The 17395-nt window shown below is 38.7% G+C and overlaps 1 protein-coding gene across 1 annotated transcript; it reads left to right on the forward strand.

Annotated features, from left to right (window-relative positions):
- Positions 1-2757: 2757 nt before the first annotated feature.
- On the forward strand, positions 2758-5261 carry si:dkey-208k4.2 (uncharacterized protein LOC570186 homolog). The gene is made up of 9 exons (XM_041970038.1): positions 2758-3207; positions 3310-3407; positions 3480-3576; positions 3692-3780; positions 3927-4000; positions 4082-4162; positions 4282-4511; positions 4595-4648; positions 4809-5261. The coding sequence occupies exons 1-9, from the start codon at positions 3073-3075 to the stop codon at positions 5067-5069; spliced, it is 1119 nt and encodes a 372-aa protein (XP_041825972.1). The 5' UTR covers positions 2758-3072; the 3' UTR covers positions 5070-5261.
- Positions 5262-17395: the final 12134 nt, after the last annotated feature.

The raw sequence follows: 17395 nt of genomic DNA on the forward strand, positions 1-17395 counted from the left end.
TCATCCTGCGACACATCCCACTAATGGAGGCACATTGTGCACTGACAGCCCCCTCTGAATATTTCATTTACCTCCCTTTGAGACCAACAAGGAATGAAAGAAAGAGGAAAGAGATAGAGGAGTGAATAACAGAAGGAATGCAGCATCAAAAAAGAAATATTCTTCTTATTCCCATCCATCCAAATAACAGGCTGCTGAAAAATTCTAATTCAAATTCTAAAACTCAAAACACAAATCATTTAAATATATATTTGCTTCTCTGCTGTTAATGTGAACATCTCCACTCTCCTCTTCATAGGCTGGGCGACAGTGCTAGTCAGATAATTTAGAATTCAGTTGCGGCAAAGTTAAGTAATAAAATGTGCAAGGAGAGCTTTGAGCAGTCAGGGCTGCAGAGCTGTTGCTTGATTCACACATTCACAAATGGTAGACTTTGAAGTGAGCACTTTATCAAGTTGGGCTCCTTCTAAAAACAAAGCTGGAAAAGTCATGAGGAAAGTCTTAAGCAATTCACAAAAGATTCCCATCTTTAAAACTCAGAGACATTATGTGAAACAAAGTTATTTATTTTCATTGTGAACGAGTGTGGCATCTCAAAATGAATTTACTGATTTGCAGCTCAGTAATAAAAGAACATCTCAATATGCAAGAGGCAAAGTCAAAAACAATATATGATCTTCAGGCCACAATCAAAATCACAGCCAGGGTTCAGTAAAACATGTGAAAATTGTTGTCAGTGATCACAGTTATTTACAGATGGGAGGTAAAATATAAAGAAAACACTAAAACCAGGTGCAGAGATTATGCTGCACTCTGTATCAGAGTTCATTTAAAGATTGACTGAGGCACGTTAAAAAACTAAATTTAATGAAATGAAGCTTTTTTTTTTTTTCCTTGATCATTTTGGGTGTTGCATCCTCTAAAGTGGGAACCTCAAACACCAGTCTTGGAGAGCCACTACCCTGCAGTAATTAAATCACATCTGATTCAAATCAACTTGATCCAACAGCTTGTTGCCAAGTTCTGCACAATAACCCATTAAAGGTATAGTGTGTAAGAATTAATGACATCTGGTGATAAAGATGGATATAGCAAGTTATGGCTGTCAATGGCCAAAGTTCTTCCAGATAAAAACATGTTTTCATCAGCGAGTGGATCCAGTGGCCTCACGTGCAGCAATGACTGAACTACAGGTAACTACTTCATCATTGTGTACATGTGTACTGTCTTCTTCTATGTTCCTTTTAAGGTGTTACCTATACTTATCCCAAATGATGCTGCAGCAGCTATCAAGCAAAGCCGGTACTTCAGTAAGAGATTTGTTTATTTAATAAGAGTAAAAATAGTGGCACACATATGGCAAAAGCCACGTACATGTGGACCCACAACAAGTAAATATAAATAGCTCACTAAGAGAATAAAAAGTAGTGGTAATTGCAGTTAAATAAATAGTACCAACCGAAATTCAGCTCTTAATTACATACCACATTTTTTTGTCATTGACCTTTCTTTTGTTACATGCATTTTGTTACAGGTGAGTTGAAGCAGGAAAACATCTAAAACCTGCCAGATAGTAGACCTCAAGGAACAGAGTTTGAGATCCACGCTTTAAAGAGAAAAATAACATTTGCTTATATTCAAAGCAAAATTTAGAAGTCAGCACCTGTGATAGTGTGGGGGGCATTAATGTACATGGCATGGGTCACTTATAGATCTATGAGGGCAACATTAATGCTAAATGACATACACCGGTATTGGAGGAGCACCTGCTGCCATCCAGACGACATCTTTTTGAAGAATGACTGCTCTTGTTTCAGCAAGATGTCAGAAATCCTAATACTGCACAAGTCCAGACCCAGACTTTAGCCTAAAGAAGAACTGAAGGATCCTTTGTTGTTGTATTTTTTCACTATCTGTAATTAAATAATTAGAGTAAAATGATCTGCAACTGATTTAATTCAGTTTTATTTATAATTCAAGTTTCATCCCTTTTGAAGAAGGCTCTAGATCTGAACAGCACAGCCTTGTGTGCAAAGTCACACTGCCCTCTGCTGTATACATAGCTGTTTCACACTTGGAGACACTGAAACGAATCAGAATAAGAAAAAAATCTCCAGCTTTCTTTTAGAGATACACTATTAAAAAAGTTAGGGATAGTCAGCTTTGGTACGATGTCAGAATGCAACAAAATGCACTACAGCCTTTACAGGTTAACTTGATTTGACTTTCTCTACATTTTAAATGCACATCTACAGCTATTCAGTGTTTAACTACTTAATGCAGAACATGCTGTTATCTAACAAGGTGAAAAATCACAAAAAAGCCACCAACAGAATTGTCTGAACCATGAATAGACCACTAAATGTTCGGTGAAATGACCACTTGCATTTAAACAGTCCTCTTGTTCACATTTTGATACCATAAGACCAAGACAAAACATAACTCATGACAAGACACTGACATTTTTATGTTGCCCACCATTGTTAGGTTTTGTTTTATAAATTGTTTGAGATGAAGGAATTACCATTACATGATTCTACATAAATGTCCTACATTCATGATGTGGAATCAGTGTAGCATGAAAGTTTTACATTTCTTGTAAAGTTGACTATCCTTAGTAGTTGAGCAGATAGTTGAGTAGTTGGAAAAAAGTGTCCCTCTGTGCAACATTAGCTATTTTGTGACAGAAGTGTGTTAAAAACAACTGTTATAGGAGGATAATCAGTAGCTAGGTTTTATTACCGTAGCCTACATTTAGTTTCAAGTATCCTATTAACTGTTTCCACGTTTGCTATTTTATGTTATGTCCCGTAAATTATAGCTAATATGATAAATTATAGTATCAGTGCAGAAAAGATACAAACTAAAAGTTTTATGGGTGGTCCAAGTTTCAGATTTGCGCACACGTGCTCCCACCAGGACAATTAGCTTAATGGCTTTCAGCTTTGTGTTTTGAAGAAGCTGCTGACTCATTAATTAATTGCTTCCAAGAGGCTATAAAACCGGCTGACAAATGCGGCGGCCTTCCAATGCTACATTTCTGATAGAAAAGCGTTCAGGTATTGTTGGACTATGAATCGTTTTCTCGGTGTGAAGCCTAGTGATGGTCAACGTCGGCAGGTGTTCTCCTGCACCTACGCTGAGTGTGGAGCAACTTTCAGGAAGGAGTGGAAACTGAAAGACCACGAGACTGTGCACACCGGAGCGGTAAGCAAGTATTGATGCGGCATGCTAAATGTACCTAACAAGCTAAATTTGAAGTGGCCTGTTTGAAAGCTGGAGATGTAAACCTGTGGTGAACTGTCTCAGCGTCCGTGTCAGTGCGAAGTTGAAGGTTGTGGTCGTCGTTTCAAGAGAAAGTCCCACCTGAGCCGCCACATGCTCGGACATGCAGGGAAGCAGTTCCAGTAAGTTAAGATACAAGTTCCATTGCTTGTGTTTTTTCAGCTAACAGCTTATTTATCTTCTGACTTGAGCAGATGTAAGTTTGTGAGCTGCACCAAGACTTTCCTCAACGCAGGCAAGTTGAAGAGACATGTACGCTACGCTCATGGAGAGAAAACCAGCTACTTTAAGGTTTGTCTTACACTTAATTCTCCACCAGGTGGCGACAAAAATGCGGCTTTGAACTAGACATCCAGTTTTGGAGACATTTACTTGTATTAACCACCTGAAAACCTCCTCCCTGTAGTGTAACCAGCCAAACTGCACTTTGACCTTCAAAAGGCGCAGATTGTTCAAGCTGCACTTGCAGGAGCATGGTGTGCATGCCAAGTTCAAGTATGTCTTTTTTTTTTTCCCCCAGCAAAGCTTAAATGTTTTGAAAGAATAAAATGGTCAAATCATGCAAATAAGTAAATATCAGTATAGGCAAAACGAAGTGAGGGCTTGTGGCCTGGTTATATGTTCTTTACCTGATCTGTTAGATGCTCTAAGGATGGATGTGCTGCTACATTTGACTCCCACGTTGCACGCCAAGCCCATGAGAAGAAGCATGCAGGTTGGTCTATTCAGAGTCTTGTATTTAAATGAAGCAATGATGGCATTTGTAACTCAGCTGAATCTGAGATGGTGTCTGCAGGTTACCGCTGCCCTCATACTAACTGCCAGGTACTTGAACACACATGGAGTAAACTTCAGAAGCACTTGGCCAAACACCCAGGTAAGTATTTGGGTCATGTAACAAAAGCTAATGAATCTCATCCCAACTCGGGTTGTCCTTGTCCTAACTTGATGTTTTAACACGGGACATGTCTTTCCGCCCCACCCTTTGTGTTCCAGCCACATTTACTTGCAGTGTGTGCAAGAAGGTGTTTAAGAAAACAGATGCTCTGCGAAGGCACAAACGGATCCATGCTTCCCATAAGCCTGTGCTGGTGTGTCCCAGGGATGACTGTCAGGCCTACTTCTCCACCACCTTCAACCTGCAGCACCACATTCGTAAAGTTCACCTTGAGCTCCTCAAATATAAATGCTCCTTCCCTGACTGCCCTCGTGTGTTTGCTATGCGGGTGGGTATACAACAAATAAAAATCAAATCTAGTTTCTCACTGTTAACTAACGGTTTGTGTACATTTTTTATTTTATCCTACAGGAGAGTATGATGAGACACCTGCTTCGCCATGATCCAAGTGCCACCACTTTGAAGGTAAGTCCTCACATTAGTATTCTGTGTAGCTGTGACGAGTGTCTTTATCTTCAAACCTTTTCAGAAGTGTTTCCTGGCTTTTTAAACAAGTGAAGGAAAAGCAGAGGTTTCAGTTAATATCTCAGAACATTTTTAACTTGAAACAATTTAAATCCACCAGACACGCAAGAGGTCCAAGAAGTCCTGGCAGAAGCGTTTAAATGGGCACCAGCTGCCCATCGTGGAGGAGAACCTACATCGCCTCTTCACTCTGCGCATGCGGATCTCCAGACGTACCAAAGTGGAAACCAACCTCTTGGGCCTCTTCAATGAACGCAAGATTCCTCACTACGTCGACCCAGAAGTCAACCTGCGCGACTTGTTCGGGATCAGACAGCCTCGTCCTGTTGAGAATCTGGAAGTTGCTCCAGTGAAAGGTTAAATAAAAATGTACAGAGGAGCTGTTCTCTATTACTGTCATTAAGAAATTGGGTCTTAAGTTTCAAATGTAGCTTAAATACATTACAATCTGGTTTTGAGAATTTTCACATTTCATTTTAAGATGAGATCTCTTATTTGAAATCCATTTTTCTTTTTGTAACATTGTCGACCCAATAAAGTTTTGTTCAAAGTGGCTCTTGGTTGCTCAGGTTTTTCAGCTGGCAGTCTGCCCATCAGTAGGAGCTGATTTAGTCTTCAGTCTTTTAATTGCAATTGAAAGAGGGTTTTATTGGCCCACACAAACAGCTGCTCTCCTCCGGCATCTCCTTTGTGCTGGCTTCGGTTGCACATATTGGTTGACATTTGCTGAACATGTTGGAGCTCATTAAATATTAACAAAGAGCTGTGCGTGAGTAAGAGCTGAATCAGATCATGCAACTTTGTAGGCGGCTGAGACTTTGAAGACAGTGTGTCAGATGTGTAGAACTGAGGTTTTTCTGTATTTCTAAGATTTGGAAAAACAAATGTATAAATGCAGCAACTTTGTTTGCATGTGTAATAGACTTGAAATTCAGACTATTGCCTGTAAAAGCTTTGAAATTGTATCTTCTAACTTATTAGTCAGACTAAACCTGTTTTACTTTTGTCCCCCATTTTTAAATTGTGATATTTGATAAAGCTACTTTCAAATTCAAAAGATGATTACAAAGCTCAAAAGTATGAAATCTTACACTGGTAAAAGCAGAAAATGTGGTCTAAATCATAACCAGTCTATTCTCTAGCTTTACTCTGCAAGTTAAGCTTGCAAGGCTGTTTACCAACAACTTAAACTGTAGTTTAGAACAATTGAAAGTTGTTCGAAGATCTGTAGTGCCTACTTACAAGCATGACTCAGCAAACTGCATCCTAAATTTTTTTTAAATCTGTTTCCAGTGGAGCAGAACGTCATTTGTTTCAGTACCCCATTACAGTCCGCCACCACCTTCTCTTCCCCTTTGGTCTCATGCATTAACCTAATAACTGCAGTTATCTGCCTGCAGCTTTGTGCATTTGTGCAAAACGGTGAAAAAGATTCTTATAAATATTTAAGTTCCTTGAGTTGTCTGAATTTTTTTTTTTAAGGCTATATCTTGAGGTGAAGTGTGGAAAATGCTTGTATGATACAACTGTTTTCCAGCAGTGCTACAAAGTGTCATGTGGGACTGCTGGTCTGATACCAGCAACACCATGAATTACTCATTTAACTGTACCCTCATCACCTCTGGCTCTCTGGAAAGGCCATGCCAATTATGAACAGTGTGACCTTTGATGGAGCTTACTGAGGTGGATTTTTGCAAACTGCTTAACAAAGTAAACCAGTAAAACTGCAATATCAGTTGAGTTTGGTACACTCCCTACATTCAGGACAGCTTGATAAGCCCTTTATTTGTATGTTAGCCTGTAAATTGTAAACAAGGTCTTCTCTGTTCCATTGTCACTTTGGGACTCAACCTGAAATCTTTACATAAACATTGAAAGCATTACAGGTTTACCTGCTCAGTAGTGTAACTTTCTCTGTGGCGGTGTTTTACTGAAGGACAAAAAAGCATCAAACAGTGAATAACCGTCATCCTGCTGTGAACAATTTTGACCTTGGTGACGAATTATTGATAAAATTTACTTGACCTTAGGTAGTTGAAATTGAGTGGTTTCATAGGCAGTAAAATGACCCACATAACCCCAAAATCCACCTGCTACCAAACCAACTAGGAGCATTCAGGTTACATGTTCAGTCACTTTGACAGTAAAAGGTCACCCTGCAATATATATATATATATATACCACTTGTCTAAAACTATTAGGTGGTTATACAGCTTCCACATATCTGTGAGGTGCTTCTGTCACTGTTACTTTCCTCTTTTTTTTCCCCAACACTAGACATTTTTTAATCTGAGAGTAGTAACCCACATTTCTCTTTTTCATTCATTTAGGAGAAAAACCAATGTACTCACAGATTGTGGAGCACGAAACAAGGAGATAAATCAAAGTAGGTTAACTATACAGTCGTCATGTCCTGATTTAGATGGCGTCCTCCAGAATAGATGACCCAAAACCTTTACTCCCGTTTCCCATGGCCCTGTTTGAAGTTTTTCATAGCTTTAGCAAAACTATACAACCCTATAATGTACAAGAGCTACAATAACAAAAAGTCCTTTCTGTACAAAGGCACAAATATGATCATCTCTTCCAAACATTGAAGTATTTAAAGAAAATGGTGACCACAAAATTAAATTTCGTATGTAACATAACATGGGTGTAAGTTGAGGGGGAAAATATAGATATATTAAATATAGAGTGGAAGTGTGGTATTTTTGTTTTTATAGCTTGTTTTGAGATGTTTGAACTGTTTTTCCTTCCTCTTGCCTGTTCTATTTGCTCTGCTGCCTCTAAATCTTTGAGCCTTGCCTAGGATAAAATTTTGATTTCTTCACTGCTGCCTGTCTTTCTGTTGTCAAAGGTGGACAGCACAGGAAAAAATACAGTTTAAAGATGTTTCTCAGACTTGACTTTCAAAGTAGTTTCATGAGCCTGGATGATCAAGGCCACCACTACAGTAAATAAGTGAGCTAAAAAAAAGTTTGCCCCAAGACTGATTTTAAAGAACTTGGATGGTAAAAAACCACAATTTATGTTTAAACTCCAAGCCTGAAGGGGAAAAAAAAGTGAATTATAGCCTTTAAAAGCAGCATCATGCAACCGTTTATCCTTAGAACGATAGTCTGAAGAATATATTGATAGTTCAGTGACTTTTAAAGAGAACAGAGCATTTATCATTACTACACCACATGCTTGGAATAAATTTTGGCTCTTTTAGATGGTGGTGGGCACTTAAAAACAATTACTATAGATGCTCAGCTGACCTTCTTGCTATTGGAATATAAGCTGATCTACTGCATCTGATGGTATTTAAATGTGCTTGTATTATTGTGGACTCACTACTTTCCCATTATAAAGCCAGTGAAAACCCATTAATGAGCATATGGTTAGTCTGTAGCTACAGATGCAGCTCAGCAAAAGTCACATTTACCGTTATCACACATGATCTCCAGTAACATCAGCTTGTTAGAGGCAGATGCATGGGTGTGCAACCTGCGGCTCTCTGGACCTTCCACAATGGCTCTAAATAGATGGCTAAAATGCTAAAGAACTAATATTTTTAAATATAGATGTAATAACAGCATTTTTTTAGGCAATGTTTCAGTTTTTTTCATTGAATAATTACATTGAAATTCCACAGCATAGTAACATTAAAAGTATCAGTAATTTATCTTTTTATTTTTTATTTTTATTTTTTTTGTCATTAGGTTGAAAACTGAGTTGTTGTTTTTTTTTTAAAAAAAACAAACAAAAAACATCATTTTACACAAATATCTAAATCCCATAAAAGAAAGTCTGACTATCTTCTTTTGCAAAAGTTTTCTCTTTATTTTAAAAATATTTCTAAAAATAGAAATAAAAATGTGCTTCTTCAAAAATGCCAAATTTCCTATAGTAGATATTTATCAAAAATATCTACTAAAGTAAACTGTCTTTTTTTCAAAACTGTCTTGTAACATTTGCAGCTCTAAACGAGTTATATTTAGCCCTTAGCTGAGGGTAAAAGGGCTCTTTGGACCGTAAAGGTTGCAGACCCCTGCTCTAGAGTGATGCTTTTGCATTGTGTAAAATTCTTTTTTGGAAGTTTTAGTGTTCAGAGTTTCCTGAGGAAGATGAATGAAGGTGCTAACTTAACCACTCTGATGACTGCTTTTGCTGTCAGTACAACATGCATTTGAATCTGTTAACACTGGTGAACACTGGTGCCCTCTCAGGTAAATATTTTCCTCTTTGCACATTTTGTCTCATGTAGACATTTAAAGGAAAGTTGCAGGGTAAACTCTGTAAAAAGCCTAATGAGTTTGTTGCTGTTCATTCTCACAAGTAGTCTCTCCAGATATTTTCTAGAGAATTTCGTTTGAAAACAACTACAGTGTTTCTGTAAAAGTGACTGGGTGGATTGCCAGGCATAAATTAGTCAAACTAAAGTATTAAATATAAATTTTGTGTAACTTGTGCCATCTTAATAACCTCACTGTTGTCACTGTAGCAAAACAACATATTTTGAAATAAAGTGCTAATTGCTAAGTGCTCATCTAATTAATGACAGCCACCTGAGTCTTTCACTGTTTATACTTTTTACCAGCTGGTGGTGCTGAAGAGAGTTTAGCTTACCTATAAAAGTTGGCCAATTTTTCCCCACCTAGCCAAAAGACTGTTCTGTAAAATGTCACCCTTTTTTAATGCTACTTGCATGGGCTGCAGATAGATTAATTTTAGTGATTAGATTCCAGCATTTAATTTTTGAAGAACAAATGAGACGCCTGTGGCCCTGTTTTATTCGAACAGTGAAATCAATCAATATTAACCTGACAAAAGACTAACTTGACCTTATAGTACTTCTAATTAAGCTTTAACCCTCTCCTAAGTCATCATCAGTGACCTTTGGACAAACTTAAGACCTTCGAGAGTGCTTAAACCATAGATTTTTAAATAGTTTCTCACCTTATTTAGTTCTTGAACTCCAGCAAAGATGCTCAGACTAAAAAGGGCTGTTTCCCTTTTCCACTCTGTGAAAGTTAATGATGCTGAAAATCCTTTAAATACAATAATAAAAAAAGATTCTAAGCAAAGGCAGCATGGATGCTTATGGTAGCTAATGGTGTATTGTATCATATGTGGAAGAATGATTTGCTCAAACAAATTGAGCTGAATTTGAAAAGGGCTTTCCAGACAGGAGGTATCTGTTCCTAGGAAACGGGATCAGACACAGCAGTGACCAGCATGCTGAAAGTCATCCAAAAAAACAAAACATAGATTGAGAGTGTTTGTTCTCAGACTTTGTGATGTTGTGTTGGAAGCTTTCCTCTCCACTGGACCACCGCATAATTCACTATTTTGTCCTGCGCATTAGATGATGAGACAGATTTTCCATTTCCTCTCACCCTGTTATTGAAAACGCCTCTTAGAAACTTCCACTCAGCTGTTGGATGTTTACAATCTTTCTCAATCATTAAATCACGTCACTTCATACATCAAAGCTCTCCTTTGCTTTTCTACTCTTTCGCCTCACTGTCTGTCTTTGGTTAAGGTGATTTTTACAAACAAATTAATTTCTACTGCCTCTTTTGTTAGCTTCTGCAGTTTTTATTTTTTTTAGTCCTTGCTGTTTCACTTCCTGTCCTTGTGACAAATTGAGTGTGAACAAGAAACCACGAAGAGAGCATAATAAGGTGAACATATTTTCCTGTCTCATGCAGAAGCAATGACAACAGCTTATCTCTTTAACAAATTGTTGCATATCTTGATGCTGATAGTGAAATGCAATGATTCAGTCTCATACTGATGATGAATTTTAGGTCAGGTTAAGACAACCCACATTGTTCCTTCCACGTGACAAAGATCTTCATGATACAGCCACAAAAGGGGTATTTCAAAATGACTCACTGACATGAGTTATCTCCGCAGACAGTCAGAGCCATTTTGATCCGATTAGCTGTGATGCTCTCAGCAGATGATCTGTTCTGCCCGAGAAGAGATCTGATTACCACAGACGCAAATTTAGGTTTGATTACACTTCCTTTTGTTGACATGCACACTGCAACATCCAGTGATGTTCTCATGTCCTAATAGTCTGTTTGCTGCTTCATCAACTCTTATCAAAACGCATGCTTTTGATAAGCACCTTGTACTCTAGTCAAGCTCCATCAGTAATTAAAAGTGCTGCAAGTGATCATATCAGGGAACATGACAGTTATTTTGTTTTTGCAACATTTTTAGATAAAGATGACTCTGGTTACTGTAAACATTAATCCTAGTAGCTGGATAGTGAAAAAAAACCTCATTAAATCAACCTTGACATGTTACAGATCTCATCTGGTTTCATTTGCTGGAGTTTGTCCGTGTTTGCATGTGCCTTGAACTGAGACATGCAAAGAGTTTCTGATTGATTTTAACCTGCTGTTTAATCATTATAAAGGAACATGCTCTTGAAGCAACAGGTGGGCCAGTTTTCAATTAACAACCGTGTAATTCTGAGTGATTAGTTTTCATGAACTCAGCGGTAAGAGAGAATGAAAAGGTTACATGAACCAGCGGTCTGAGAAATCCTGCTTTTTATGTGTTTTTGCAGCTATATTGATTCCTTGGGGAAAATTTGTCATCACGGTGGTAAATATAATTCAGCTGAGATCAAATGAAATGGAAGTCCAGCACAGAGTGCAAATGCAAAAACAGCAGTAAATCACAGAACCCCAGCTGATGGCATTTAGATGGCTCGGATGGAAATTTTACACAGAATCATATATCTTTAAAACCCAATAAATGTCTGACCAAACAAAACAAATGTCACGAAAAAACTGCAGTTATAAAAAAACAGAAAAAAAATTGTGGAAAGATTGTTTAAAACCATGAAAAAATACAATTATAAATCATAAAGCAGGGTTCTTCAACTCCGGTCCTCATCAGAGTTTTAAATGTTTCCATGCCTCAATACGTTTGGCTAAAAATAATAGGAAATTGTGGGTAATCCAGCAAGCTTCTGGATCTCTTTAAATTGAATCAGGTGTGTTGGAGCAGAAAAGCATCTAAAACGGTGGCCCTTGTACATGCACTTTGTTTTTGTGTATGTGCGTGCGTAAGAAAGAGACTAGAATCAGGTGTGTTTTTAAATGGTTATGTTAATACTTTGGTGTGTGTTTATGCATAAATTGGTTTTATTATGTAAATCCCTTTGTGTTGCTTCTTGCGTGAAAAGCACTTTCTAAATTTGATTTGATTTTATATTTGGTTACAGACAATTTAACAAGAATGGCACCATTTTTATCAGTCAGTCATGCTTTGGCATGTCATTAGGTTCCTTAAGTCCTTTTGTACATGATATAATTCACATACCTGTAAATGTTTTAAATGGGATTTAAGTAAGGACTTACTATTTTAGAAGTATAAATATTCTTTTTGTTAGATTTTTTGTAGTTTTGTAGTTAACCTCAAATCTTCTCAGCACCACAACCTGGAGGTGTCTGCAAAGATTTTGGGTGGTTGCCTTGTAATTGCTGGAATTATCATATTTATGTGGTTAAAAAAAATTTGGTGAGAAAAACACAATAGAAAAATATGTCTGATTTAGGCCATGCAAACGTTGAAGAGGGTGATAATAATATCTTTAAATATTATTTTATACATTCATCTATGAAAAAAGTCCAAATAGCATTCTTTCTATTCCTGTTAAGGATATGCAGAAATAACTGCCAGCAAATGTCTGAAGGATAAAAAGATGTCAACGTTGGTCTTGCAGGCTTGAGAGTAAAATGGGAAAAAGGCAGTTATTTTGGATGTAGGAATGAAAATGACCACAGGAAGTGCCAAAACAAAGATTTAGACCCTATTAAATGGAGAACTGTTTCTTCCTCTCCTTTTAGGAACTCACTGTTGACTAAAGTAAAGGTCATCTGTGGAGAGAAGTATGACGTGAGTTGTTCACTATAACAGCCTCAGCTCTGTGTGTGTGTGTGTGTGTCCTGCAGCACTTCCAGCTCATAGAGCACCACTAGCAATGCCTCTGGCTGCAAACTCTTGGAGAGAGAGAAGAGCAAAAAGAAAGTGAAATGGGCTCAGTGGGGCAGCTGAAGCTCATGTTTCTTTAAGCATATCGTGCAACCTGGGTGTGTGTGTGTGTGTGTGTGCTCATGAGGTGGAGGGCTAAAGCTGACCTTAATTAGAGGAAAAGCATTTGTGTTGACCAGATGCAGGGCAATCATTGATTCACAGGTGAATCCATATGATCTACATCTAAACAACGTTGATCAGACATGGAACAGAAGACTGATGAACCAGTGACCACTTTTAGGCATCAGTCATCATTACTGACTGAATGTTGAATCACAGTCAGAACAATGTCCCCTGGTATTTTCCACAGAGGGAGGATGACACTATCAGGGCTCCTGCCTGTCTCCTTTTTCCTCTGTCAGTCACTTCCAATCATCATATCTGTAAAAACCCCTGACTTCTGTCCATTCATGGAGTGACCAGTCTCCCCAGCCACCTGTCTGCCTCTCAACCTGCAGATCTTTGACAAGCGCAGTCTTTATTCTTTATTTAGAAACAATCCCAGTCAATCTCTGCAGTCTTCTTACAGGATTCTGAAAAACGTTTTTAGCTTCTGTAATGAATAACAAAAACTCAAGGCATAGTATTGTAGAACAGCCTTTAAAAAATTAAATATTTGCATTTGCTTCCTTTTAGAATATTCTGCATGCAGTGCATACAGATATAAATGTGTAATTCTCCTTAGACTACTAGACCATTACACCCTCCTCACATCACAGAGCTTACTGTGTCCTGGGAGGATGCTGTGGAGGAGGCCTACGAACATAAGAGCCCTAAGTACGTCGAACTGAGGACTGACACCTGACACTGAACGATGTGGCTGGAAAGCCAAGGTCTGCCCAGTGGAAGTTGGCTGCTGAGGCTTTGTAAAAAAAAAAAAAAAAAAGTCAACCGCAGGCTGCTTAGGGACATGGGAGTCTGGGGCCAAGCCCAATGCCAAGCTATCAAAGCCCTGTCAAGTGCTGCTGAACAGGCAAGTCAGTGGCTCAGGTTGAAGAGGAGAGATACCTCTTCAGAGATAAGGTTGGAAGAAGCTGAGGGTGGGGCATGCCTGCAACAGGTGTTGCCGATGAGCCCTCTGGAGGTGTTGTGGGTCTATCATCGAAACACCGGTGAAGGATGTTGCTGACCGGATGACTCCAGTGTAGCTTGTAACCCTTCCTCACCCTGCACACAGCACCACAGATCCCACTTGGAACCCCTCAGATGGCGCGGTACACACTTCACCACCCCCGTTACCCGTCCATCTTTATCCCCACATACACCACGTTTGGAAGACCCCCAGATAGTAGGATCATCCCCCGCTCATCTCAAGTGTGTGAATATAACAACCTAGTCCTAAAACAGAACTCTCCAATAAGAAAAAATTTAACTCACAATTATGTGTTAAAGAAACAGACTAAAAGTAAAACTCATTGCTGTCATCTGTAGAAGAATTTAATGACCTTGCAGTTGTGGGCGAGTCACTGTAGACAGGGAGCCAAGTGGAAGGATATGGTCAAATACTTTGCAGCATGATGTGGAAAATATTAAACAATCTCAAATTGGATTTGTGGTGAAGTAGGAATAAACATAATTCTGGGAGGTGGAGGTGGTGGAGGACTACAAATCTGGTACCTGGGTGTTTATGTGGAAATCAGACAGGACTAGAAATGATGGTCTACGGCTTTACAAGAAGCAGACTTTATTTCTTGAGTATTCTCTTGCTCTACAATTTTTGCAGCATGATGTTGCATATCTGTTGCATCGAAGCACAGAGTGAGAAGCTCAGTGATCCGGGAGAAGCTCAGAGTAGAGTCACTGCTCCTCCGCATCGAGAGGAACCAGATGAGGTGGCTCGGGCATCTAGTCAGGATGCTTCCTGGACGCCTCCCTGGTGAAGTGTTCCAGGCACGTCCCAACGGAAAGAGGACCGGGGGAAGACCCAGGACATGCTGGACGGGCTACATCTCTTGGCTAGCCTAGGAATGCCTCAGGATACCCCCAGATGAGCTGGTGAATGTGGCTGGGGAGAGGGAAGTCTGGGTTTCCCTGCTTAGGCGACTGCCCCCGTGACCCGACTCCGAATAAGCAGCAGACAATGGATGGATGGATGGATGGAGGATGGATGGATGGATGGATGTTGCATATCTTCTGAAAGCCTGAGGGGTACCCCCTGGACCTGACTATGCCAAGAAAAATATTGCACTCCTCAACATACTGGACAACACTGCAAACCTTGTCTTCTAATAGTTAAATGACAAACAAGTCCTCCAGCTGAAACGGTCCAATCTGTCATGTGATCATTCCCTTAGATAGTACTCTTAGTTAGATACAGTAGCTCCAGTCCGAAGTATTTCTCCCACAATTGAAAATAAGTGGAAATGATGGAAATAGGACACATATAAGCCACATCAAAGCAGATGACATTTTCAAGCTTATCATTTGACAATTTAAGTCCTTATAAGGACAATGACGGGGTGGTCCGATGGAGCTGCTAAATGTTGCCTTTACAACCATGTTTATTTGTCAAATGTGAGATAAAAAAACATATGATCATCAGTTGGCTAATATGGTGAAATTATATTTTTGCAAAAACAGAAGACAAAATTATTGGTTTTTGTCTTATCTTTTGCTGTGTCCCTCTTCTTTATTTTCCTTTCTTCCTCCAGTGCTGTCCTATTGCATTTCTTTGCTGAATCACCTAAGGTGAACATTAAAAGAAACGGATGTGCTGCTATCAGGCTAAAAAATTATCATTACCGTTAAAATCTGTTCTTTTTACAGCAAGACAGTTATAATCATGGACACCATCTCTACCTACAACTGCTCTACGACCTCTCTTGAAACACATGTATAGGCCATAATTGACAACATTAGCATAATGTATGTTAAATGGGCACATTTTGTGAAGGAAAACGGTCTCAAACAACAGTGAGGTTTCAGCCAGAGGCTTCTTCCCTTCTACTGTAAGGAGATCATTCCTGTCCACATCAATGATCTTTTTAACTGGCACTGTGGTGATAGAAGAACTTCTTTACAATGAAATGTATGACTTACTGACTTATTTATCTGTAACTTTCCATTTGGTAAATACTTTTTCCCCCCCCTTTCAGATAAAGTACCGTTAATTTCAGTTCAGGTCAGGGTATCATACATATTGGACTCCCCATTGTGTGTTTTCTATTATTATCTCCCACATAGTCCTCATTTAGTTATAATAGTTAGTAATTATACATAAAGATTAGCGATTACTAATTAGCACATTTATTTTTTTTTATTTTTTCTTCAACTTTATCAAGCAATACTCAAGTTTCTCTTAAACAGAAATAAGTGTGTTGATGGTGGTTGACCAGATGTTTCTGGTTCTCTCTGCTCCTGTGTATTTTTTTACACCAGTCTTTTTTCCATTTATATACATTTATTTAAAAATTATCCCACTTAAAATGAAAAAAATAACTCTTTGTTTAATCACTGTGTAATTTTTTATGTGTCCACAAGAAAGAAATGAGGTTGAATATTTATATTTAGTGTGCAAAAATCCTACCAAATGTTTGTGTAGAATAAATTAACAGACAAGAAAGAGTTTTTCAAATTTCAAATGTAAAAGTAATTTTCAGTCCTGAGTCCTGAGTCATTCCTCAACAAGATATACTCTCACCAATGAGCACTGTCGGCACCAAAGCAAGCAATAGTAGACACATGAAGGATGATGTTTATGTTTTTCTTTCATCTTAAAAGAAAGATGGCCAAAGGTGCAATTCCCCCTCTGATGATTCTCCAGTTCTTTGTCTCGCAGCACTCTCTAATCTCTGATTTATTCTCACATGAAGCTGGAAAGTAAGAGGTATCATGTCTTCAGTAAGCTTTGTTTTGAAGCTGTTTGTGAGATGAAAAGACGGTTAGTAGTGCCACTTAAGCCACCTTGGATTTGGTTCTTCTCCAATTTTTCTATTTTTAGGCTATAAATTGGATGCATTTCAGCCTCTGGCTTGGCATTTTACGTGACTTGGATGTTTTATTTTCTAAAACAAGACTGTTCATTGTTGGTATTTGTCTTCTTAATGACATTTTGCTTTTTTGCTCTGCATCGTATTGGGAGAGGAAATGGGAATGGAAATTAAATAGAGGAGGCTGTAATACAAGAATCTGATGATGAACTTCAGCCCTGCCCCTGTGCCATCTCTCAATTACATTCAGGCAGCAACACTATACAGTAAATAGCGCTCTCTCTCTCTCTCTCTCTCTCTCTCTCTCTCTCTCTCTCTCTCTCTCTCTCTCTCTCTCTTTCTCTCTGTGTCTCTGCACATTCATTTGCATATATGAGACAGCTTGAAGTCAAAGACAGATTATTGCACAGCATGCACTCCTGTGTGGGTGAGGCAGAAAGGGTAATGGTACGTTGTATACACAGCTGAGGAAATAATTCTTTTTGCTTTTGTCTACCACTATCAGTGAGAGGCCTGTGTATGTGTGTGTATGTACTTCCCTATGTGATGGGGAAAGTATCTGACTGCACACCATTTTATGGAAATTTCCAACTAACAAGGAGACAAAATTGCTTTCTCCATGTTCACAAGTCTACATTGGGACTTTTGAGGGTTACGATTTCTTTAGGTTTAATGTTCGGGATGGGCATTCAGTTGTGATGATTGAAGGAAGGGT

This window comes from Melanotaenia boesemani, chromosome 2, assembly GCF_017639745.1.
Source record: "Melanotaenia boesemani isolate fMelBoe1 chromosome 2, fMelBoe1.pri, whole genome shotgun sequence".
Taxonomy (NCBI): Eukaryota; Metazoa; Chordata; class Actinopteri; order Atheriniformes; family Melanotaeniidae; genus Melanotaenia; species Melanotaenia boesemani.

Excerpts from the sequence above, each read along its gene's own strand:
- si:dkey-208k4.2 (XM_041970038.1), top strand. The coding sequence starts at position 3,073 with ATGAATCGTTTTCTCGGTGTGAAGCCTAGTGATGGTCAACGTCGGCAG. Across the intron at positions 3,781-3,926 it reads GGTGTGCATGCCAAGTTCAA|ATGCTCTAAGGATGGATGTG; the intron begins GTATGTCTTTTT and ends CTGATCTGTTAG. Across the intron at positions 4,512-4,594 it reads CTCGTGTGTTTGCTATGCGG|GAGAGTATGATGAGACACCT; the intron begins GTGGGTATACAA and ends TTTATCCTACAG.